Source organism: Rhinatrema bivittatum, chromosome 11 (assembly GCF_901001135.1).
Source record: "Rhinatrema bivittatum chromosome 11, aRhiBiv1.1, whole genome shotgun sequence".
NCBI classification, from domain to species: Eukaryota; Metazoa; Chordata; class Amphibia; order Gymnophiona; family Rhinatrematidae; genus Rhinatrema; species Rhinatrema bivittatum.
Window position 1 is genome coordinate 55,714,397 of NC_042625.1, and position 25,394 is coordinate 55,739,790.

At 41.5% G+C, this 25,394-nt stretch overlaps 1 protein-coding gene across 2 annotated transcripts in view; it reads right to left on the bottom strand.

The window, feature by feature from the left end:
• TMEM233 (transmembrane protein 233) overlaps positions 1-25,394 on the bottom strand; it is a 48,220-nt gene that overhangs the window by 7,584 nt on the left and 15,242 nt on the right. The window contains exons 2-3 of one of the 2 annotated variants that reach the window (XM_029571812.1): positions 19,600-19,734; positions 9,521-9,558 (exon numbers count right to left, since the gene is read on the bottom strand). In XM_029571812.1, coding sequence (XP_029427672.1) covers positions 9,553-9,558; positions 19,600-19,734 — 141 coding nt within the window. In that variant the 3' untranslated portion in view covers positions 9,521-9,552. The remainder of the gene's footprint in view (positions 1-9,520; positions 9,559-19,599; positions 19,735-25,394) is intronic. The other variant, XM_029571811.1, reaches the window with a different exon arrangement.

A 25,394-nucleotide genomic window follows, 5' to 3' on the forward strand; every position in this document is an offset into this window, starting at 1 on the left:
TCTCACCTCGGTGGTGGGAAAAGTAATGGAGACGCTGCTGAAGGAAATAATAGTGAACTATCTACAGTCAGAAGAATTGCTGGACCAGAGGCAGCATGGATTCACCAGAGGAAGGTCCTGTCAGACAAATCTGATTGACTTTTTTGATTGGGTGACTAAGGAATTGGATCGAGGAAGAGCGCTCAATGTGATCTACTTGGATTTCAGCAAAGCTTTTGATACAGTCCTGCATAGGAAGCTTGTGAATAAAATGAGAAGCTTGGGAGTGAGCACCAATGTGGTGGCCTGGATTACAAACTAGTTGACGGATAGAAGACAGTGTGTGATAGTAAATGGAACCTACTCTGAAGAGAGAGCGGTGTTAAGCGGCGTGCCGCAAGGATCAGTGTTGGGACTGGTCCTATTCAATATCTTTGTGAGTGACATTGTGGAAAGGATAGAAGGTAAAGTTAGTTTATTTGCGGATGATACTAAGATCTGCAACAGAGTGGACACGCCAGAAGGAATAGAGAAAATGAGACATGATTTAAGGAAGCTTGAACAGTGGTCAAAGATATGGCAGCTGGGATTCAATGTCAAGAAGTACAGAGTCATTCATCTGGGGTGTGGTAATCCAAAAGAGCTGTATGTCTTGGGGGGTGAAGCGCTGTTGTGCATGGAGCAAGAGAGGGACCTTGGGGTGATAGTGTCTAACGATCTGAAGATAGCAAAGCAATGTGACAAGGTGATAGCTTAAGCCAGAAGAATGCTGGGCTGCATAGAGAGAGGAATAACTAGTAAGAAAAAGGAAGTGATAGTCCCCTTGTACAGGTCATTGGTGAGGCCTCACCTGGAATATTGTGTTCAGTTCTGGAGACCATATCTCAAAAGGGACAGAAGCAGGATGGAGGCAGTCCAGAGAAGGGCAACAAAACTGGTGGGGGGTCTCCATCAAATGACTTATGAAGAGAGGTTGAAGGACATAAATATGTATACCCTGGAGGAGAGGAGGTGCAGGGGAGATAAGATACAGATCTTCAGATACCTGAAAGGTTTTAATGATGCACAATTGACAAACCTTTTACATTGGAAAGAAATCAGTAGAACTAGGGGTCACATAATGAAACTCCAGGGAGGGCAACTCACTAAGGATGGTGGATGCCTGGAATGCCCTTCCGGAGGAGGTGGTGAAGACAAAAACAGTGAAAGATTTCAAAGGGGCATGGGATAAACACTATGGGGCAGATTTTCAAAGGGATATGCGCCTACCCCCCGAAAACCTGCCCCAATTTGATTTATAAGCCATCTTTACAATCAAAGTTGAAATGCAGCAAAATATATCAACCACAGTATAAATAAGACATAGAATACAAATTAATACAATATAACAGCAAAGAATTCAAATATAACAGCAACATTATCTATAATATACAATACTATAGCATAAACCTTGTCAGTAGTTTCCTTTTTAAAAAAAAATGCTTGCAGGTTTTAAAGTAACATCCCTAATAACTTGCGAAATGGAGCAATGTTAATACTTAAAGAAGGACATTTTATAACTATGCCAGTAGGAGTATATCTCCCTCTTTCTCCTTTATTCTAGGGCAGGGGTCTCCAAGTCCTGTCCTGGAGGGTGGCAAGCCACTTTGGGGTTTCAGGATTTCACAAAGAATATGCATGAGATTTTTGTTTGCAGTTTATGCTTTTTTGTATATCACCACAACCTATTTGTGGAGCAGCAGTTTATAAATGTAGAGGTACATATTCCAGCTAATACTAGTATTTAAAAATCCCGCCAGTCTGACTGCCCCAACATGGCCAGATGACTTACGTAGCTAGAAATGTATCCAGCTATGTGGGGGCCTTCTGGAGCAGAGCATCATTATCTTGCTAAGTTAGTCGAATAACCCCAGTTTCAGAGCTGAGGAGCAATCCTATAAAGTTACCCAGGTAAACTTTTGTGGGTGTGGTACTTTTTTCCTATCACCACCTCCACTCTGAGAGTTTATTTATTTTATGTATTTATGCTTTTTATATACATTGTAAAACTAAGGTAATAGTAGTTTCCAACAGCATTAGTATAAATGGGTAGGTAACAATTATAGGAAAAATAGTCATTACATCAACAATGAATTAGAAATTCCAGAAATTGATTCAAACAGGAGTTGTAATAAATTTAGAAGAAAATAAGAAGAAAAAAGGGTATGATCAGTCTCTTGAATATACAAATCTGAAGATATTTTATCAAAGATTAATTTCAAGTTAGTTCATAAGCTTTTTTGAAGAGCCAGGTTTTAAGATCTTGTTTGAAGTTCCTTTTTTTCGGTTGTAAGTCATAGTGGACTAGGTAAAGAGTTCCAAAGTTTAGGTCCAGCAATAGTAAACATACGTTCTCTAATTTGTGTTAGGTGTGTAATATTATTGGGAGGAATTGAGAGAATGCCTTTGTTTTGAGATCTTAGTTCTCTTAGTGGATTGTAGAGTTGAATTGAAATTCTAGGAGGAGATGGGTCAATATTGTTGATGATATTGAAAATAAGTGATAATACTTTATATATATAAGATATATATATTACTGCTATTCCTTATATCTGGGACTACTTTCATCTACAATACAACCATTGCAACTCATTGAAAATGCCACAGCAAGAATGCTATTCAATCTGCCACCTATACTACAGCAGCTACACTGGCTCCCAGTATCCCACCGCATTACATACAAAATCCTGTCTGTCTATCATTCATAACCTACTATACAATTCCAACTCAATCTGGCTCTGCTCATTACTGCGAATATATAGGCCCACCAGACAACTCCGTTCCATGGACAAATGTATACTGGAAATTCCCTCAGTAAGAACTGTCAGCCTAGCATTAACCCGAAAGCGAGCTTTTTCAGTCCCTGGTCCGACTTTATGGAACTCTCTTCCAGAATATATCCGTTTAACGGCAAATCCCAAAGAATTCAAAAAAATGCTGAAAACGTATCTGTTTACACGTGCTTACAATACACAATAACGAATATTCCTTTTTAATTTTGCACAGCTTGTAAGACTAATAATTTAATGTAAATGTCTTTTAATGCTGTACGTTATGATATTATGAATGTTTTATTGTAAACCGCTTAGCTGGCTAGATCTCTACCCCACTGCGCGGTATATAAAAACTTTTAAATAAATAAATGTTGAATTTTGAAGGATACTGGAAGCCATTGAAGGGCTATCAGAATGGGAGGATATGATCACATTTTCTTGTTCCAGTAAGAAGTCTGGCAGAAGCATTTTGGAGGAATTGCAAAGGTTTCATTATGTTTGCATGGAGGCTTAGTAATAGGGAATTGCAGTAATCTAGGTTGGAAAAAAATCTCAGTTTGTAGAACAGTCAGAAGTCTTGGAAGGTAAGCAATGGTTTTAGGCAGTGTAGCATTCTGAGTTTAGCAGATTTGATTATCTTCGTTATATGTTTTTTCATGTTGATATTTTCATCAATTTGGATTCCTAGATCACAAACTTCATCTGAAGGTGATATTTTGGCTATTTCTATGTTTAGAATAAGTGGTTTTGGAGACGTGTTTTCTTAGCCGAATTATTTCAGTTTTATTAGTGCTGAGAGTCAATTTCAGTAGAGCGAGTTCTTTTTGTATAGATTTTATGTATTTTGTTAGTGTTGTAGTTCTTTCAAATTTTTTTTCAAAAGGAATGTAGAATTGTATATCATCAGCATATATGAAGAATTTGGTGTTTAGATTTGCTAGTAGAGTGCAAATTGGAAGGAGATAGATGTTAAACAATGTTGCTGATAGTGCTAAGCCTTGAGGAACTCCTGTGCTAATATTAAAGGGGTCCAAGATTTGATTGCCCACTTTGACTTGAAAGGATCTATTTTCTAGGAAGAAAACCACCAATTCCAATTTTCTTTAATTGTTTGTAGAGAAGAGCATGGTCGACTGTGTCAAATGCAGCTTTTAGGTCAAGAGAATTAGAAGATAAGATTCGTTATTATCCAAGCCTTTTAGAATGTTAACAGTTAAAGAAATTAGTAGTTTTTCGGTTGAACAGTTTTTCCTGAAGCCAGATTGGCTTGGATATAGGATTTTATTTTCATCAAGGAAGTTTTCTAATTGATTTAATGTAGCTTTTTCTAGAATTTTAGCGATGAAAGGTAAATTTGAAATAGGTCTGTAGTTGTCCCAGTTATCAGTTCTTCCAGCTTTATTTTTTTAAAAGTAGGTTTAACAATGGCTTGCTTAGTCCGTTTGGGAACTTTTCCTTGTGATAAGAATTGGTTTGCAATTTTTGTTATTATCAGAGTTATTAAGGTGTTAACCTTTTTGAGGATACAATGTTGAAAGATGTCCATATTGGTTGAGTAATTTTATTTTCAAGTTTGTTAACTTGGTTGTTGGATTGGAATTTAGATTTGAGAGTATTTATGTTTTGTAATAAGTTTGCATATTCATTACAAGATACTTTTGTAAAGTCATCGGAGTTAGATGAAGTTGAAGATGGGTTTTTAATTGGATTGTGTACTGTTTCAAAGAGTAGTTTGGAACTGAAGATAACATCATATATTTGGTTTGCATAAAATTGTTGTTTTGCTTTGTTTATTAGTTCATGGTATTTAGTTAGTTGAGATTTTTAGTTTATTAAGTATTCTGTTGAAGGATTTTTTTTTCCATTGCTTGTCATATTTTCTAACGGGCCGATACAGTAAAGTCTGCGGGAGAGCGCACTGTACTGTATCGGCCTGTAAGTATTTGTTTATTTCATTGTAGCTCCTCATTGTACCGTGGTTTGTTTTTGAATTATGTTATTTGTTCAGTTAAAAAATCCTCAGCTATTTCATTTGTTTTTTTGCCAAAGGTCTAATGGAGAAAAAGTGTTGTCTATATCTAATGCAGATAATTTGTTTTTGATGTGTTCTTTAATAATTTCAGAATCTATTTTTTTTACGGTATTTGAGGGTTATGTAATTATTTGTTATTGATTGTTATTTATTTATTATTTATTTTATTTATAATTTTTTATATACTGCCGCTCAAAGATATCACGTCGGTGTACAGTGAACAGGAACTTACGCCGGAGAGGTTTATAGAGTAATATCAGCTTTAATCTGTTGGTGGTCTGACCATGGTATAATTTTATGAGATAATTAAATTTGGCATTTGTTTTGATTTGCAAATATTAAGTCAAGAATGTGGCCAGCTTTGTGTTTTGATTTGGTTACAAATTGATTCCAGCCATTAGCTTCCATTGCATCTAGGAAGATTTCGCAAGCATTGGTTTTTTGTGAGTTATCAACATGGAAATTGAAGTCGTCTACAATTATTGTTGATTCAGGGTTTGGGAATGATTTAGTAAAGAGTTCAGTTAAAGATGAAGTCTTTTTGTAGAGTTCCAGGTGGACTGTATATCAGATTGATGTCTATTTTTTGTGATTTAAGTATTGCCACTTCATTAGGAGGGTTTATTTCTACTTTATAAGGTTTAACTTTGTTCTTTTCTGCAAATTATTAGTAAACCTCCACTTCTTTTGAGTCTGGGAAAATGAAAAATCTCAGTTTGGATTGTCAATTTGGTTTAAGAGAACGTTGTCATATTCTTTCAGTCATGTTTCTGTGATGCAAAAGGGTTGACCTTCAAGCACCCTAAAGGGTCTCCTAGGTCTGCTTTGAGTCACAGTGACCTTTTCTGGCATTTCGGGAGTTGGGTTCAGATTAAGAATTCCTGAAATAGGTTAACTAGTCAATTAGTCAAAGCACCCCTGATAGGCACAGATTCAGGTCCATCTTCCAGGTCAGGTGAGAGTTCATGAATCTGCACAACTATGGCTGTCTCATCAAATGAGGACAGGTGTAACTCCTGGAGCATAGCAACTAACTGCTCAACAGGATCCAGCATAGAGTCTGGACCAGAAGCAGGTTGGGCCATCACAGATACCAAGCTAGGCTGGTTGCTTCAGACAGAGAGTCCGATGCAGCTTCAGGTGGAGGACAGAGAATCCAACATGGCTTTGGCGGAAGTCAGGGATAGCATCCTGCCAGTGGGAAGGATGGATGGGACGGAAAGCTATCCTGACCAAGAACAGATTGTTTTTCAGATGTAGCATTCTATACACCCAAGCAAAAGAGTCAGTTTTGTTTCAGGCACAGGTTCATCTTTATTAGGGTCGCAGTCTTGCATTTCTTCAGGTATAAGCTGTAGTTTCCACAGGACTGGCTGCAGCAGGGGCAGAGGCTTCAGTTTTGCTCAGCTAGATGAAAAGTGTTGCATTCTGACTCTGGATAAGAGGTGGACTTCAAGCCATCAGAAGCAGGGTCCAGCTTGTTTTCTGATAAAGAGCATTATGGAGCACCTCCTAGAGGTACAGAGCCGCTAGCAATGGCTGAATTAATTTCCTTTAAAAGTGAATTCCAGTCAGGCTGCCTTTGGTGTTTGCCTGAACATAAATGGGGTTCAAATTCAGGTATGATCATTTCACCTGGTTTCCCAAATTTGTTGACCAATGCAGTAAAACACCCTTATTAAGTTCTGCACAGCTGGACAATTTCTCAGTGACCAAAACCAGTTCAGGGCTTCACCTTTGAGCAGTAGGAAACAGTACTTGCTGGTTCCCTGTGGACCCTAAGGTAACCAGAGAGTCAATAATAATGTTCAAAAGCACTTCTTGCAAGTAGGAGCTGGAGATGGCAGTGCTTTAAACTCTCCAAACGTATGCTATCACGGCGTAAAGTATGTGAATAAGGAGTTAGTGAGGCCCATGAAAAGATGCTCTGACCTTAGCTTGGGTTTAACTTGTGTTTTAATATGGATTTTTCAGCACTAACTTAACCCAGGTATTTAGAAGATTTTTTAATGAAAAAATCCATGTTAAAAGATTAGCACGGGTATAAGGAAATCCCCATGTTAATGAGGGAACTGGCGATTCCCCAACTATGCATGGAGCTTAATTAAAAGGGCTGACTGCTTAAAGCACATTTTCTTAATGCTGGAAATTTAACTCCTGGCTCTGAGGTGGAGGAAAAGTTAACTTACATTTCTGGTGGCCATGTGTGGTAGAAGCAGCTGCACACTACCACAGTAGACACAGCAATAAAGTAACTTGGCCACCAGAAATGTGAGTTAACTCCTGGCTCTGAGGTGCAGTAAAAGTTAAGTTTCTGGCATTGCACCAATGGCAGGTTGTTTAGCTTGCTAGACTGAAATTCTACTGAATATAATTGGCACAGTTGTTTTCCCCTTTGTCATTCTCACCCATCTCCCCCGGACAGACCATAACAGAAAGCATTTGAGTCAAATCAGATTGTAAGCTCTCTTGGGCAGGCACCTACAGTTGAACAGTACGCCAAAGTCGGGATGCACAGCAGCAAAGTGTGTGCTGTACAGCTGTAGGTGCCTTCCCTAGAGAGCTTATGCTTTTGGTTTTACTTGCCATGCTATGCCAAAATGGCTTTGCATACGAGACTGTGCCCAAGTCAGGATGCCCAGTGCCAAAGTGTGTATTGTTCAGCTGTAGGTGCCTGCCCTAGAAAGCTTATGTTTTGATTTGTGCCCCAGACCCCAAGACTCCTAAGGTCACCACTGATGGTGCCTCTAGTAACAGAATGCTCCTCCTTAACAGCAGGATTAAGCATTTAGCAGTCCTGGCTCACAGGAAAGATGTCTCATTGGTTAAAGTTACCCTACAGCACCAGCTATGGTGTAGTTCAGAGTTTTCATAGCTTGTCATGTTGATAGTCCTGGATTTCAGGAAAAACAAGAAAACCTCTGACTAAGAGCCCGTCCAAGAGAGTTTACACTTTGATTTAATGTAAAACTTTTATTAAAAGCAGCATATTAAATTTACAAATAAAGAAACATTAAAATGGTTCCTCTTCCTGTATGCTGGCTGTATCAATGCCATCGTCAGCACTTCAAACTGTCCTTTTTGCCTCATGTTGTTCGTTATTTGTTGGAAAGTGTGACTACCTCAGAGAGCTTGCATTTTGATTTTACTTGCCATCCCCTTGCTAAAATGGCCTTGTATGCGAGATTGTGCCCAAAATCAGGATACACAGCAGCAATCATGCATGTAAGCTCTCAGGGGTGGGCACCTATACTCAACAGTGTGCACTTTGGCGCTGTGAATCCTGACTGGGGCACAATCTCACATGCAAGGCGTGGCAAGTAAAAGCAAAGCACACGCTCTCTAGGGTGGGACCCACAGCTGCTCACCCTTCCCATTTCCAGCACCTGCCTCCTTTCTGCCTGTTCTTACCACACCTTTCTGTGTGGATGTCCTCATTTTTAACCCATTTTTTTGGTTTAGCACTTTAACTCCTGTTGCATTTGCATGCCACTTTCTTTTTTACCCTGCAAGAAAATGAAAATCTATGCTAAGAATGAGCACAGGCCTTAATCTGTGCTTTATTACATTGAGCTGAATGCCAATAGTGGCTTTGCCAGGCACCAGTTCTCTTGTACAAACTGTAGCTGAGGCGGGCTTTGTTTTTTCCCTCCAGAAAGCAGAGCTTATAACGGGTTTTGTGAAAATTCAGCCCTTCAGGGTAATTTTCAAACGCATTTTGACGAGTAAAACTATTTTACGTCTTTGAAATTCTGCCCATTTGATCTCCTGTAAAACTTGCATGCAGGTGTCCTGCATGCCCACAAGTTTGCCAGACTGAGAGGTGGTGTCCGGGGCACAGGGGTGGGGATTTTCAGAAGTGTTCGACGCCTTTGCTCACAACATATTGATTGGTCCTTTGAAAGAATTTGGTATCTCAGGAACCGTCCTTAATTGGTTCAGTATCTGAGTGAAAAATCATTCCAAATTTGTGTCAAAGGAAAGTCCTCTGTGTGGAAAGATTACGATTGGCTTCCCGCAAGGTTCAGCCCTATCGGCAGTACTGTTTAATCTTTTCTTGATTCCACTCTGCAAAATGTTGGCAGACTTAGGACTTAGTTTTTTTCATTTATGCTGACGATAGCCAGTTTTTTTATACCCATAAAAGAGTCCATAGCAAATACATTGGACTAACTACAAATTTATTTAGGTGCCATTAAGAACATAAGAAATTGCCATGCTGGGTCAGACCAAGGGTCCATCAAGCCCAGCATCCTGTTTCCAACAGAGGCCAAACCAGGCCACAAGAACCTGATAAATGGATGCTCCATAATAGTTTATTGCTAAACATTTCAAAAACAGAGATTGCATTCTTATCTGGGACTTAGAACACGCCTGAGAATATAAAATTAGTTTTTGGTAAACTCACCATTCCAATTACAAACCAGTTCATGAACTGGGGGTCATTCTTGAATCTAATCTATCCATGAAAAATGACATCAAAAACATAATTCATACCGGAAACTTGACACTTCCTAGGTTAAAACATTTAAAACCGATTCTATCCTTAGAAGACTTCAGAACGTATCTACAAGCATTGATTTTTGCAGGAATTGATTATTGCAACTCCTTACTATTAGGTCTGCCTATTTCTTCAATTGCTACAGAACTCGGCAGCGAGACTTCTTTCTTGTAATAAAAAATACATCCATATTACCTTGGTTCTTGACACCCTCCATTGGCTGCCGATCAGTGCTAGAATCAAGTATAAAACGTTAATTCTAATACATAAATTGATTAAATTTATTTAAAAATGTATTTAAAAATGTTTCTATACCGTGTTTACAAACAGAGTTTAATCAAAACGGTGTACAAAAGATATAAATCATAAAATAAAACAATTACAAAAATCTTATAATAAAATAAAAAATACAATAAAACAAAGTTCATAACTTATTAAATCACATCAAATCAGACATAAGAAGATCAAGACAAGTGCCATCTTATGGTTAAGAGAAAATGAGAGAAAATGGATGCTTATATTGAGTGTGAAGAAGTTAATGTTTAATTGGAGCAATTTTGAAGGCAATCTGAAACAGATGAGTCTTTAAGGATTGCTTGAAGTGAATTGGGTTGGATAGTGATCTTAATTAATCTGATAATGCATTCCAAAGGATGGGACCTGCTACTGAAAAAGCCCTTTTCCTTGTGATATCTAATCGTGCTTGTCGAGGTGAAAGGATGTCTAAGAAATATTTTGTTAGGGATCTCAAATGTCTAGTGGGTTTGTAAATACGAAGTAGGAGCCAAGTAGAAGAAGAGTTATGAATGAGTGAATGGATAATGTTAAGGATTTTGTATTGTATTCTGAATTTTATTGGTAACCAATGATAAGTCTGAAGCACTGGAGTGATGTGATTTCTAATGGAAATACCTGATAGGATACATGCTGATACATTCTGGCCTAGTTGTAATGGTTGGATGATATTATCAGGAAGACCTAGATAAAGAGAATTACAGTAATCAAGACCTGAAAAGATAAGAGATTGAAGGATAGTACGAAAATCTCGAAAGAACAGTAATGGACACCTAGACAAAAGCAGGCGCACATTGTGCAGGTACTTTTGACAGGGGAATAATCAAAGAAAAACTATGCGTGGGGTTTGCTGGACCTTGGGTAGTTTGATTATGTGCCCCTGCCTGGGAACATTTGCTTCTTGGTCACCCTGAGATTAATAAAGGTTGGGGATGAGACGGGGCAGTGCACAAACTCTCTCCCCCCAGTCCGACTCAGATTGGTGTGGATTAGAGCGGGGTAACAAGCTTCCTCTCCCCCCATTTCCGGCTCAGATTGGCAGGGAGGAGGGGCAAGTTTCCTATTCACCCAGATGGAGATTGGCAGGGATGATGGCAAACTATCCCACTCCACCCTCACTTCCCCACACGCATACATACAGTCTCTCATTCACACACTTCTTTCTCTCCACCCCATACTGTGATTGGCGGGAAGGTAGGGAAGACAAACTTTCAATTTCCCCAAGGCTCATTTTGGCAAAGTGGAGGGCAAACTTATCTCTCTCCATCCCCTCTACCCACATACACACACACTCTCCTCCCTTCTCAGTACCCTTCCCCTTCTTTCCTCCAGGGCTAGCTCTACCCCTTCCACCTGTATCCTCTTCTTTCAGCCCCTTCAGACTGCTACACCACCACCCTCTTTCAGCCTGCATGGGCCAATTTGAAACACCTCCTCCTTCCTTGCACCAGTTCTTTTCAACATTTAAGGGCTGCCTGGAAAGGTTTGATTTTTTTGTCTATGATACCAAAGTCTTTTATAGGGTGGACAGCCAGGAAGGTGTGGAAAACATGAGGAGGGATCTAGCAAAGCTCGAGGAATGGTCTAAGGCAGGAGTGGGCAATTCCAGTCCTCCAGGGCCGCAAGCCAGTTGGGTTTTCAGAATATCCCTAATAAAGAGGCATGAAATAGATTTGCATACAACTGAAGCAGAGTGCATACAAATCTCTCATATGCCTATTCATTTGGGATATCCTGAAAACCTCAAGGACCGGAATTGCCCACCCCTGATCCAAGGTCTGGCAGCTAAGGTTGAATGCTAAAAAAAAAAAAAAAAAAAAAAAAAGCAGAGTAATGCGTTTAGAATACAAAATCCCAAGGGAAAGCTACAGTATTGGAGGTGAAATTCTAAGCAGAAAGGAAGAGCAGAATCTAGGTGTAATTGTATCTTATGATCTTAAGAGGGCCAGACAGGTGGATAAAGTGATGGTAAAAACTAGAAAGATGCTTGGCTGCGTAGGGAGAGGAATGGTCAGCAGAAAAAGGGAAGTGATATTGCCCCTGTATAGGTCTCTGAGACCTCACTTTCAGGCCGATACAGTACAATGCGCTCCAACGGAGCGCACTGTTAGCCTGCTCTTGGACACGCATTTTCCCTTACCCCTTATACAGTAAGGGGAGGAAAACGCGCGTCCAACCCGCGGCACCTAATAGCACCCTCAACATGCAAATGCATGTTGATGGCCTTATTAGGTATGCGCACGCGATTCAGAAAGAAAAATGTGCAGCCAAGCCGCACATTTTACTTTCAGAAATTAGCACCGACCTTTCTTCCAGCACCGGGAAAGTGCACAGAAAAGCAGTAAAACTGCTTTTCTGTGCACTTATCTGTGCACCCTCCGACTTAATATCATAGCGATATTAAGTCGGAGGTCCTGAAGAGTTAAAAAAAAAAAAATAAATTTGAATTCGGCCCGCGGCTGTCAGGCCGAAAACCGGACGCTCAATTTTGCCGGCGTCCGGTTTCCGAGCCTGTGGCTGTCAGCGGGCTCGAGAACCGACGCCGGCAAAATGGAGCATCGGCTGTCAAACCCGCTGACAGCCGCCGCTCCTGTACAAAAAGAGGCGCTAGGGACGCGCTAGTGTCCCTAGCGCCTCTTTTTACCGCCGGGCCTAATTTAAATAAATTAACTTACTGTATCGTGCGCACAGGAGAGTGTCCTGTGCGCGCGCCGGGAGAGCGGGTGCTCGCCCGCTCTCCCGCGTTTTTTACTGTATCGGCCCGTTTGAATACTGAGTACAATTCTGGAGACCACACCCTCAAAAGGATATAAACAGGATGGAGTCGGTCCAGAGGGTGGCTACTAAAATGGTCAGTGGTCTTTGTTCTAAAGCATATGGGGATAGACTTAAAGATCTAAACATGTATATCCTAGAAGAAAAGTGAGATGGGGAGATATGCTAGAGACATTCAAATATCTCAAAGTATGCATAGGAGAAGCCATTGATAGGGTGTTTACGTTACTTTTCTGAAGTAAATCTGCCTGTGGATATCTGTTTTGCTTTTTTTTTGCTTTTTTAAATAGAAAAAAATATTTTTATTCACCAAAACCAGCAAATAGATTTTGATGGGAATTTTTCTAAATCATGAATTTGGATAAATCAAAAACTGTGGTTTCCAGGTACAATATATTTCTTTTCTTTCATACTCTGGCAACAACATGTAGGGTGCCACTTCTTCATTAACATGGGCACTGCCCAATTCCAAAGGAGAGAGTGACTAGGATTAGGGAATGGGCAAACAGTTACCATTTCTATGGGACAACAGAAGAATCACAGAGCTCATATGCAGACATGCATATCTAGATGCATATAGATCCATCTATACATATTTATTTATGAAAAAAATCAGTATTCTGCTAATCTACAGTTCTCAGTGGATTACACCATCATATGCGTAAATCAGAAATACAAAATAGACAAGACATCCATAATAACCCAAATACACAAGGGCATGAAAGAAACATCATCAGGTATAAATCAAAACAACAGCATTGCAAATCAGGTAAAACCTGCATAGGTTTAAAAATATCTAAAGTATCTCAAAGGCTAGGAAAACAGGTGAGTTTTTAATAATCTTGTAAAAGAAAGTCAGTCAGTCTCTGCCCTGATCTCATCAGGAAGTTCATTCCACATATAGAGTATATATGGTTCAGTTTTTAATGGCTTCAGTCTTTTAACTAAGGGACATATTTACTAAGCTGGAATTATGCAGCAATGTGCATTCTTGCGCATAAAACACTGTTTTATATGCGTAAATGGGGTTTTTAAAAAAATTACCCTAGGGATTGTACGCATGGAATCAATGTCATGCATACATTTCCACGTACTGCAAAGAGGCATCCTTGAGCTGGAGGAAGGCACAGGTACTTTCACTTTGTATAAATGTTTGCATGGACATTTATACCTGCTCTCTATTGTGCATGTCTGTGCCGCAGCAATGTACATAAGGTCCTGCTAACTTTCAAAGCAGACTTACGCAAGTTCACCTGCATACAAACTGTTGAATATCGCCCCCAATGTATTGCCTGTGTGTGAAATCTGCGAAATGCACCCTCAGAACAGGGACTCAACAATAGCAAAGACAGAACTCAAGAACCCAAGCAACAAAACATTTTTAAAAACGTGCAAAAAAAGAAAACAAATATAATATCAAAAAAATGGAACCCTGACGTACTGGACAGAAAGTGGAAAGTAGAAGAGAGCAGGACAATCTAGAAGGGGCATCTTTGTCTCTCTCCTTTCTTTTCTAACTTTGGACAAATAGACTTTTGCTGTTAATGACTTTCACTTGCAGCGTAGTAGTGTAAAAAAAACCTCCTGTTACCCTGCTCTCTGAGTTCTTCCTGTATTTCACGCTTTCTTTTACAGACTTTTCTAAGGCTGCATCCTGTCATAGTCTCTGTGCTGGGTTAACTGACACCCTAGCCAAACCAGGAGGAGCGGAGGCCCCCTCAGAAGTTCCCATAGCCATTGCTGGTGGGGAGGGGGGGAGAGATTCTTTCTGATTCTCTGATGACACATCTTGTACTAACGCTGTAGCAGCAGCGTGTGCTGGCTCACTGGCATCCTCTCTGGCCTGGCACGCCCGGTAATCACCTGTCTAATCTGCCCTTTCCAACTGATAGTAGCCATCATGAGTGTGGCAAAGGTTAGGCCTGCCACGGCCTCTAAAAGCAATCATCTTGAGCCTGGCATTACCCACCCAACCTCTTCAAGGAGCCTTAACACAAAACATAGCCCTGCAATTAGATATATTTGTTTACTTTACGTGGTGCTCTGACACCTTCCAGAGTTTCTTATTTATGAATCTTGTGGTACCATAGGACCAAATGTGGGAACGCTGGCTTGAAAGACTGGAAGATCTGGTGATAGTGCTGAAAGAATATGATGCCACTACCAACCAGGCAATATTGTTAATGTTTTTCAGGAAGTGAACGACTAGTACTTAACATTTCTATAGTGCTAAATGATATGCACAGCGCAGTATGAAGTGAAGTATATTTTCAAAGCCCTGCCAGACACTGGAGATGAAAAAGATGATATAAAGCAGTCCTCACAAAGTATTTTCAGCCTTACAAGAACATAGACTTTGAGCAGTAAACACTGAGGTAAGGATGAGCATGAAGATCATAAAATAAAAGGACAGATCATACAAGCTCGTACCTGAGTTAATACGAGGAGACAAATTCTCAGTGATCCCCATGTGTATCTCTTTAAAATGCTGGATAATACATAGACAAGTGAAATGTCAGAATGTCAGAGCATGGCAGTGTGCCAGCACATGAGAGATGGCCCATGCACTTCATAAACATTTTTTTTTACCGGGAATCAATCATCATATTTCCAAAGTGCCAATCAGTCCAGAAAACATAGCATCAAATCACCAAGCTGGCAACTGCAGCATAGTACAATAGTAGGGGCTCCTAGCCACACAAAGGTAATTGCCCTGCCAGAGGCGTCACTTGTCGCCGTTGTGGAAGAAGAAGCCACCACGGAAAGGTTTGCAGATCCACAACATGCCATTAATGTAAACATGGTGAGGATTGTATCGGTCTGCCTCAGAATGATAACCACACTATTGACAGCTCTTGTACTTCCAAAGTTACTTTCTTGAACCCAATTATTTTCAAAGGGACTTCTGTCAGGAAAACAGTATTTTCTGCGCAGACATGACCTTTACAATAGGAGGTGAATTTTAAAAGCCCTGCGCACACCAGTGCCAGGAGATACGCGCAGATTGTGGGCCGGCGCACACCAGGTGGATATTAAAAGGAGTCTGTGTACACGCGGCTCTCCCGGTTCGCGCACAAATAAGTTGAGAAAGGGGCAGGACATGGGCGAGGTCCGGATGGGACATGTGCATTCCGGGACTGTAACATGAAATGTGCACGCAAGTATTTACGCACTCAAGCGTGCATCGGGGTCCCCTGCCACATACCTTTACTACTGCTATGGATGGCGTGTAAGTAATAAAATAAAAAATATAGGCTAGTCAGTGGGGTTTTAGGATTGGTGCTATCTAACTGAGGGGAGGGGTAGGAAGTCCTATCCATTACCTGGGCGACCTGGAAATGAACTGGGGAAACTGGTAATTGCGTTGGAGCATGGCCTGTCTAAAATTCCCTCCAATTTCATGGTAGAGGCAGCATATGCGTGCGCCCATATAAAATTGTGCACACGTACGCATGTATGCACATTTAGCCTATTGTATACCATGCGCGCATATACGCGTGTGTGTAATAAAATTGCCACATCCTTTGGCGCGAGCCGGCATATGCACATACCGTACATACTATTTAAAAGTTACCTCCCAAGTGGGTAAAGCTACGGGCAGATGTTGTGTTTGCACATAGGCTTGTGTGGGCTGAATGCAGGTTTCTAGGGCTAGAGTTGGGGAAGGGTTAGACATTTTAATAAACAAAGAAATAAGTATGTAAGGTCATTTTCAGCAGCAGAATCCTAAAGGGGTAATTTTGTAACTGCCCTCGGATACTTTTTACCCGCAGATTTTACATTTGTTTTCATGTACTTTACCTTTCAAAATGATTTCACAAAATGTACCCGTCCACGGTTACACCTGCTAATGTGAGCATGAAGTGCAAATCCCACCTCGCCTGAGTTCACTGCAGGTAAACGTATGTGCCTGTTGGCCCTGTGCATGCAAGTTTACCTGCAATTTTTATAACGCCTATTTCTGCAGGGAAAGCACTGTTTTACCTGCAGAAATGGCTTTTAAAATTACCCTTCCTGAGGGGAGTTCTCTTACTGTCTGCATTTCTGCTGGCACTTTTCACCTAAAATGCACTTATTTTCAAGTTTAGAGTCCACTTGCACATCCTTTTGAGTAAAACTAGGCCTGCAGTTCCAAATCTTGCTCCATCCCAGCCCCCAGTGATATTTCCTCCCCTTAGGTAAAAAGTCCACACATACATTAGCCCCCATAGGAAGTCACTACTCAAAGGCTTTATCCAGGTCATAAAACCCAATCCTTCACTAAATTTTGAATGGCTAATTCGTTTAGTAGAGTAAAAAAGGCCCTGATAAGGAGGATTTCCAGGGCAAGGCCAAGCACTGATATTCAGCACTACACCCAGCCCTGCGGTCCTGCACTGCTTCTGCGGGGGGTGCTCCCTGACTTCAGCTCGCTGCCCTGTGACAATATTCAGCACCACCTGGTCCTGCACTGCTTCTGCGGGAGGTGCTCCCTGACTTCATCTCGCTGCCCTGTGACAATATTCAGCACTACCCGGTCCTGCACTGCTTCTGCGGGAGGTGCTCCCTGACTTCTGCTCGCTGCCCTGTGACAATATTCAGCACTACCCGGTCCTGCACTGCTTCTGCGGGAGGTGCTCCCTGACTTCTGCTCGCTGCCCTGTGACAATATTCAGCACTACCCGGTCCTGCACTGCTTCTGCGGGAGGTGCTCCCTGACTTCAGCTCGCTGCCCTGTGACAATATTCAGCACTACACCCAGCCCTGCGGTCCTGCGCTGCTTCTGCGGGAGGTGCTCCCTGACTTCAGCTCGCTGCCCTGTGACAATATTCAGCACTACACCCAGCCCTGCGGTCCTGCGCTGCTTCTGCGGGAGGTGCTCCCTGACTTCTGCTCGCTGCCCTGTGACAATATTCAGCACTACCCGGTCCTGCACTGCTTCTGCGGGAGGTGCTCCCTGACTTCAGCTCGCTGCCCTGTGACAATATTCAGCACTACACCCAGCCCTGCGGTCCTGCGCTGCTTCTGCGGGAGGTGCTTCCTGACTTCAGCTCGCTGCCCTGTGACAATATTCAGCACTACACCCAGCCCTGCGGTCCTGCGCTGCTTCTGCGGGAGGTGCTTCCTGACTTCAGCTCGCTGCCCTGTGACAATATTCAGCACTACACCCAGCCCTGCAGTCCTGCGCTGCTTCTGCGGGAGGTGCTCCCTGACTTCAGCTCGCTGCCCTGTGACAATATTCAGCACCACCTGGTCCTGCACTGCTTCTGCGGGAGGTGCTCCCTGACTTCAGCTCGCTGCCCTGTGACAATAATTCAGCACCACCCGGTCCTGCGCTGCTTCTGTGGGAGGTGCTCCCTGACTTCAGCTCGCTGCCCTGTGACAATAATTCAGCACCACCCGGTCCTGCGCTGCTTCTGCGGGAGGTGCTCCCTGACTTCAGCTCGCTGTCCTGTGACAATATTCAGCACTACACCCAGCCCTGCGGTCCTGCGCTGCTTCTGCGGGAGGTGCTCCCTGACTTCAGCTCGCTGCCCTGTGACAATAATTCAGCACCACCCGGTCCTGCACTGCTTCTGCGGGAGGTGCTCCCTGACTTCATCTCTCTGCCCTGTGACAATATTTAGCACTGCCCAGTCCTGCACTGCTTCTGCGGGAGGTGCTCCCTGACTTCAGCTCGCTGCCCTGTGACAATAATTCAGCACTACCCGGAGCTGCACACTGCTTCTGCGGGAGGTGCTCCCTGACAATATTCAGTGCTACCCAGGTAACAAGTCTAATCAGAAAGACACCCAAGTAACTTTCCCACTCACCGGCCACTGAATGTTTCAGAAAGCCCTTTCCATGGGTACTGCACCTCTTACATGTGGAAAGGGCTTTACAAATCAAAATTTAGGCTTCTAAATCCTTTCAATATTGGCCTGTTAGGTTCCCAGGTTTTGGGCACCTACATTTAGGGAAATTTGTGGCTTATTTGTGTATAAGTCCATGTTTAGCACTGCTGCTTTTGTAAATATGGAGAGCAATTTTCAAAGCCATTGGCTTGGTTGTAGAACAATTTAGTGGGGTAAACTGCTTTCTAAGCGGCTTTATCCACATTTAAGGGCGCTGTTTCCTAGGGTGATCTTTGGGCAGGATCAAAACACACGTAGATTGTATTTTCAAGTGTATCCTCATTTTCCATTGACATTTTATTGCACAACATGCAGGTGCAAAACATCTGCAGACTTGCACATAGGTAGGAAATTTTGAAAATTGCCCCCAGAATACACAATCTATTGTGAGATCGCTGGTGAAGTTGGAATAAAATCAGGAGGTACATCAGTTCTAATACAGGAATTGCCTATCCACAAGTGTAGTACATTGGAGGCAATAAGCAAACTGCCCACATTGGTGCAAAGATCGTGGGTACTTTTTGCTTGGGGCATTTCCTCGAATAATCAAAGCAAACTTGTGAGGATAATTGTCAAACGACGCACGGCGGAATGTATGGGTGTGCATTTAGCCGCGTGTAGTTTTATTATAGTATTTTATAACCCACGTGTATCCTAAATACATGTTTCTTTACCCCACAACATACATTCAAACTACGTATATTCATGCAGTGAATGCACATACTTTTCCTACTTCCTTTAAAAATATATGCGTGTAGGTTTTACGTGTGAAAGTAAACCAGGACTTAGCGCGTAAGTTCCGATTTAAACACGCAAGTCGGCCAAAGCATGCATGCAGTGAGGAAATTAACCAGTTTACTAATTAATCCACCAGTTCACCCAGTCCTTGCCCATCAAGATCTTCCTGGTTCTTTAGCCTGAACTCCCTCCAGCCTACCCAGATCTCTCACCCACTCAGTGCTACAACAGAAGCACGTTTACTGTCCTGCCAGATAATTAGCAGGTGTGAAAATATGCAAGCAAGTTGGCACACGTATGTGTGCGAGTGTCTTAAAACAGCAACTTGCACACGCAACTGTTAGCCGCGCCCTGAAACACCTCTTTTGTACATGCAGATGTGTGCGCGCACATTATTTTACTTATATAAAATACAGAGAATGCGAGTAGAGGCTACTTTTTTACGAGTGTAACAGTTTGAAAATTCACCTTTTTAGTGGGTGCTGTGAGAACTAATTGCCCTCTCATATGGCATTATTGAGCAGTTTTTAACGATCAAGTTTTCTGCCCAGTACAAAGCCAGTTGTATTATAGATAATTAAACGATGTTTTTACCGTAGTGAAGTGAACTGTACAATATATTGCAATAACCAGAAGGCCAATGATGATTGCTGCAACAGCCACCCACAGAGCGTTCTGCCCAAGCCTCCTGGAGCCTTCGATATCTCCTTGATTGTAGCTGTTCAGAGCCTGCGGAATAGATGGGAAGAAGCTACAAAGCTGTATCAACTTGAATTCGGTTAGGTTCAGTATTTAATAACAATCGTTTTGGATTGCAGCTTTAATTTACTTTCTTCACTTATTTGTTTTTCATTTAGTAAATAGCTATGAATTCTAATATGCCCTTTTTTATTTGTATATATTTACAAAATAAACCATAAGAAAGCACAGTCATAATCAAAGAATATTACAAAGAAAAGGAAAGTTACTGGAAAACCTTTATTCTGTAATTGTATCTAATGCACATAATCAAGAGGAAACAAGAAATCAGAAAAAAAAATCACTAAAATGTAAGGAAGCGAATATTCAGAAAAAGTAATTGGATAGCTAAATTTAGGTGGATATTAGTGGGATAAGCATCCTGCTGAATATCCCTGATTAACGTTATTCAGCCCTTCAGCTTGGAGAAGAGACAGCTGAGGGGGAGGGAGATATGACAGAGGTTTATAAAATAATGAGTGGAATGGAACAAGTAAACCTTAATCAGTTGTTTACTCCTTTGAAAAGTACAAAGACCAGGGGACACACAATTAAGTTACTAGGTAATACATTTAAAACTAATAAGAGAAAATATTTTTTTTACTCAACACATAATTAAGCTCTGGAGTTTGTTGCCAGAGGATGTGGTGTAGCTGCGTATAAAAAAAGGTTTGGACTAACTCCTAGAGGAGAAGTCCATAAGCCATTATTAAAGTAGAGCTGCAGAAATCCACTTCTTATTCTTAGGATAAGCAACATGGTATCTTATCTACTCCTTGGGATCCTGCCAGGTACTGTTGGTAAAAGGATATTGGGCTTGATGGACCTTTGGGCTGACCCAGTATGGCAATCTATTGATTGTCTTTTGAATATCACCAGTTAGGTTTAGAGTTATCAGAAAGCATGTTCCTGGATAATTTTACGTATTCAATAGAATTAGCCAGTTAAGCAGGACACATTGGTCCCGTCCCCACGACAGTGGAAAGCAAAATTGGGTTGATGGGCCATGCCCCTCACCACCACTCCCGGGCTCACTATTAACTAAGAAACAGTGTGAGGAGGTGGGTCAGCTCAGCACTCCCTTCTCCCTCAGCAACGCCAAATTTATACCATGGAAGGGGGTTCCCCTTCCCCCAGCTGACCCCAGGAGAACCTTCTGTTTTGGGCAACCCAAAAGTGCACAAGCTGCTGGATCGTGGTTAAAGTGGATAAGTACCCTGGCTAAATCGTTCCACCGCAGAAGGCCCCTGAAACACCCATTACTTATTTGGCTTCTTTTTAGCTGGATGAGTACTGATCAGGAGAAGTACTGGAGATATTGAAAATGCAGCATTTAGCCAGATAATTTGTGACTTATCCAGCTAAATGTCTTTAAATATTGACCTCGTGAATGCTAAATTCTGTCAAGCTGTGATACACAATATCATTTACTCTACTACGCTAATCATCTACACATCACAAACAAGAAGAAAAATATTCTAGATTTTTTTTTTTTTTTTAGAAAATGTTCCAGATGGGAAAGGTCATAAAAAGCAGACTTGTTTCCTTGAATGCTAAGTACTTGCAAGGGAAATTCAATAAAAAGTAGATCCCATTGCTTGCACCTGGTCATCTTCTCAAGAAAGGTTTTCCTCCTAAGCTGGTCCTCATTTTTTATGTTAGAAATACAGCCGAAAAGAGTTCTCATCTATCTTTGATTCAAAGATGAACTAGGGTTCTCCATAGTAGATATCTCAGCCTGAGGGAATTCCAGATATGCTGGCAACTCCAATCTGTCTATAGTAAGAATGGTCTCCAGCAGGGGCGTTCTAGGTACTTCCAAGATCTGGGGCAAGGGCCCATAATCCTTCCTTTCCTCCTTCCCCGCCTCCCCCTAGGTTGTCTGGTTTTCCCACAGACCAGAACTGAACACTTGAAGACTGAGGGAAGGGGGGGCGGAACTTGACCATCTGATCCTCCTCTCATTTGTATAAAGTTGCCACCACTGCCCCTGAACTGGTCCCCTCTCTCTCTTGTTCCTCTGTTCCCTATTCTGCTATTATCTCCAGAGCAGTGGCAATGGATCAGCAGGACCATCGATGACGAATGATACACTCGTGAATCAACTTGAAACACCATAAAGATAATGGAGCATAATCTGCATGGATACATGTATTTCATTAACTGTGTACTCGTGGTGTATTATGGGTGTATGTTATGGAAATGTTATGAGTGCATCAAACACTCTTCACTGATCTCTTTTAAGGTGCTCCTAATAGCTGATCAAAGGACCCAGATACAGCACAGCACACAACCACTTACATACAACTTTTGGGTTCCAGTATTGTAGACATTTTAAAATTGTGCTGTCTTGAATTTGATGCTGAAAACAAATTGACAATGAATCCGCCCAAAACAAATGAATACAATATAATAAACCTGCTATATCGAAACACTAACTGCCAGCACTTAGTAACAACTCTACCCATTAAAACATAATATTGCAAATATTATACCAGGCCCTAAAACACCAATGTACCTCCTGTTAGGAAAACAGAACAAGCCAGGCTGCTGTAGATCAGTACACAAAACATTACATGCTAGCATAACACCTCTCCTTGCTCACACATGCAGAATACAGACAAACCTTTACCAAACATGGAATAAAGAGACCACGTTATCTCCCGAGGAACGTTTTGTGAAGTATTTGAGGAAGGTACTCAAAATCTCCAGTGAGGATACCATATGCTCCATTCCATCGGGAGTGCAGAACAAGAATGTGGAGGAGGGGGCACTGGATACCAGGGGCATTGTTAGTCACAGGCAAACGGGGCCCATGCCCCAAGTCTCAGTGGCCTGCAAATATTTTAAATTCAATTTCCATTTACCCTGCCAGCAGGCTGCCGCTACAGTCAGCACCTCTTCCTTGGGATTGGGGAGTCGGAGGAAGGCAAGGCTGCCTGTGCTCCGCTGGGGAGTAGCAGAAAACAGGGGGCTGTTGCTGAGCTTAAGAGAAGATTTCTGCATTGGGCTGGGCTGCGCAGCTGAATACAGAAGGCTACTGCATCGGCTCGACCCCATGCGCTTAAGAGAGAAGGCTGCCGCTTCAGGCTGGGCCGCATAGCATAAGAGAGAAGGCTGCTGCTTCAGGCTGGGCCGCATAGCATAAGGGAGAAGGCTGCTGCTGCATCAGGCCGGGCCTCGCATCTGAAAAGAGAAGATTATTGCATTGGGCCTGGGCTGTGTAACTGAAGAGAGAAGGCTGCCAGATCCAGGCAATATGGTGGAAGAGAGGAAGCTGCAGCATCCACTGGTCCTTGGTGCCAAATTATTTTGCACATTCCAGGGACTGAGAGAGAGTGTAAGAGCTTGTGTTTGTATGTGCATGTGTGTATGAATGGTAGCATGTATGAGAGCTTGTTTGTGACTGAGCAATAGCATGTGTGTGAGTGAATAATAGCATGTATGAGAGCTAGTGTGTGTGCAAGTGTGAGAAATAGCTTGTGTGAGAATTTGTGAGCAACAGCATGTGCGAGAGTGTGTGTGTGTGTGTGAGCAATAACAAGTGTGAGAGCTTGTGTGTGTGTATGAGAGTGATGCTGTGTGGGCCTAAGGAGGAGGCTGCTGTTGCCTGCATGTTCCAGGGAGAGAGCATTGTGTGCGTGCATGTATATGTGTGAGAGAGAAAACAATTATTCAAAATACAGCTGCCAGACTATTAACAAACACTTCAAGCCGTGAAAATATCTCTCCCATTCTAAAACAATTGCATTGGTTACCCATATCATTCTGTATTCAATATAAACTGGGATTAATTGTTCATTCCTTTATATTTAACCTACATTTACCTTGGGCAAACACAATTATGAGATTCTACTCCCCGGCAAGATCACTTCACTCAGCAACCAAGCACCTCCTTGACATTCCGTCACCAAAACTGATACGCCTCGATGAAACACGAGAAAAAGCTCTCTCAGCAGCAGGTCCAATATTTTGGAATACCCTCACTTTGGAAATAAGAAGCTGTATTGATCCAAATTATTTAAAAAATATTTGAAAACCCACCTTTTTAAGATCGTCTTCAGTGACTAATCTGTCTTATTTGACCCTTTGTTTTAGAGATTATTTGATTTTATATTTTGTGTTTGTATTTTGTTAGTTCTAATCTGACATTTATTATTTTATATTGTGAAATATTATGAGTGTATTTTTGTAATCCGCCCTGAATATAAAAAGGGAGGAATAGAAATATTTTAAAATAAATAAGTGAGAACATATTGGAGTGTGTGTGTGCGCGAGAAAAAGAGAGCATGTGAGAGCTTTGTGTGTGTGCGTGTGAGAGAGAGTTATATAAGAACACATTTGTGTGAGAGAGACAGCATGTGAGTGTGAGAGATGCTGCGCAGGCCCAAGGAGAAGGCTGCTGCTGCCTCTATGTTAGAACATAAGATATCCAAAATTAGAAAAAACTGGCAACAATGCGACTAAATAATACCTTTAGGAATGAAGGTCACATTACTTTCATGGTTTTTAAATTGAGGAATACCCTCATACCAGGGCAAGTGCACACTTCCGCCTACCGGCGTCTTTTACTTTTATGTACTACTGCCAATTTGGCTGCCCGATTCTAAATGCAATCATAGGGTAACCTCTGTTTGTTTAAAACCATGATATACTGCCGCACATTTTTTAGCAGTTTAATTCATTTCTCATATTTTTTTTCTTTTTTTGAAAAAATTTTTGGTATATTTTTTTTCTTTTTCTTTTTTCTAAATATCTTATTAACTTATTTGCTTTTCAATAACGCAACAAGTTCAAGAAACTCTTTCGCTCTTTTTCATTGCCGTGTGAATTTCATTTTGGAAACGCCTGTTTAGCCCCTGACGAAGAAGTGACTTCGAAACACCAGCGGTGTCAAGATAAGTGCTAGATAAATGCCTTTCTTAAAAAAGATAATGCACCTTTCAAGTTGAAATGAAATGAGAAATGAAAAAGAGTGAAAGAGTTTCTTGAACTTGTTGCGTTATTGAAAAGCAAATAAGTTAATAAGATATTTAGAAAAAAGAAAAAGAAAAAAAATATACCAAAAATTTTTTCAAAAAAAGAAAAAAAATATGAGAAATGAATTAAACTGCTAAAAAATGTGCGGCAGTATATCATGGTTTTAAACAAACAGAGGTTACCCTATGATTGCATTTAGAATCGGGCAGCCAAATTGGCAGTAGTACATAAAAGTAAAAGACGCCGGTAGGCGGAAGTGTGCACTGGCCCTGGTATGAGGGTATTCCTCAATTTAAAAACCATGAAAGTAATGTGACCTTCATTCCAAAAGAACATAAGATATGTCATACTGGGTCAGACCAAGGGTCCATCAAGTCCAGTATCCTGTTTCCAATCTAAGTCACAAGTACCTGGCAAATACCCAAACATTAAATAGATCTTATGCTACTAATGCTGGCAACAAGCAGTGGCTATTCCCTATTAATAGCGGTTTATGGACTTCTGCTCTAGGAACTTATCCAAACCTTTTTTAAACCCAGTTACATAAAGTGCGGTAACCACATCCTCTGGCAATGAATTCCAGAGCTTAATTATGCATTGAGTGAAAAATAATTTTCTCCGATTTGTTTTAAATGAGCTACTTGCTAACTTTATGGAGTGCCCCCTAGTCC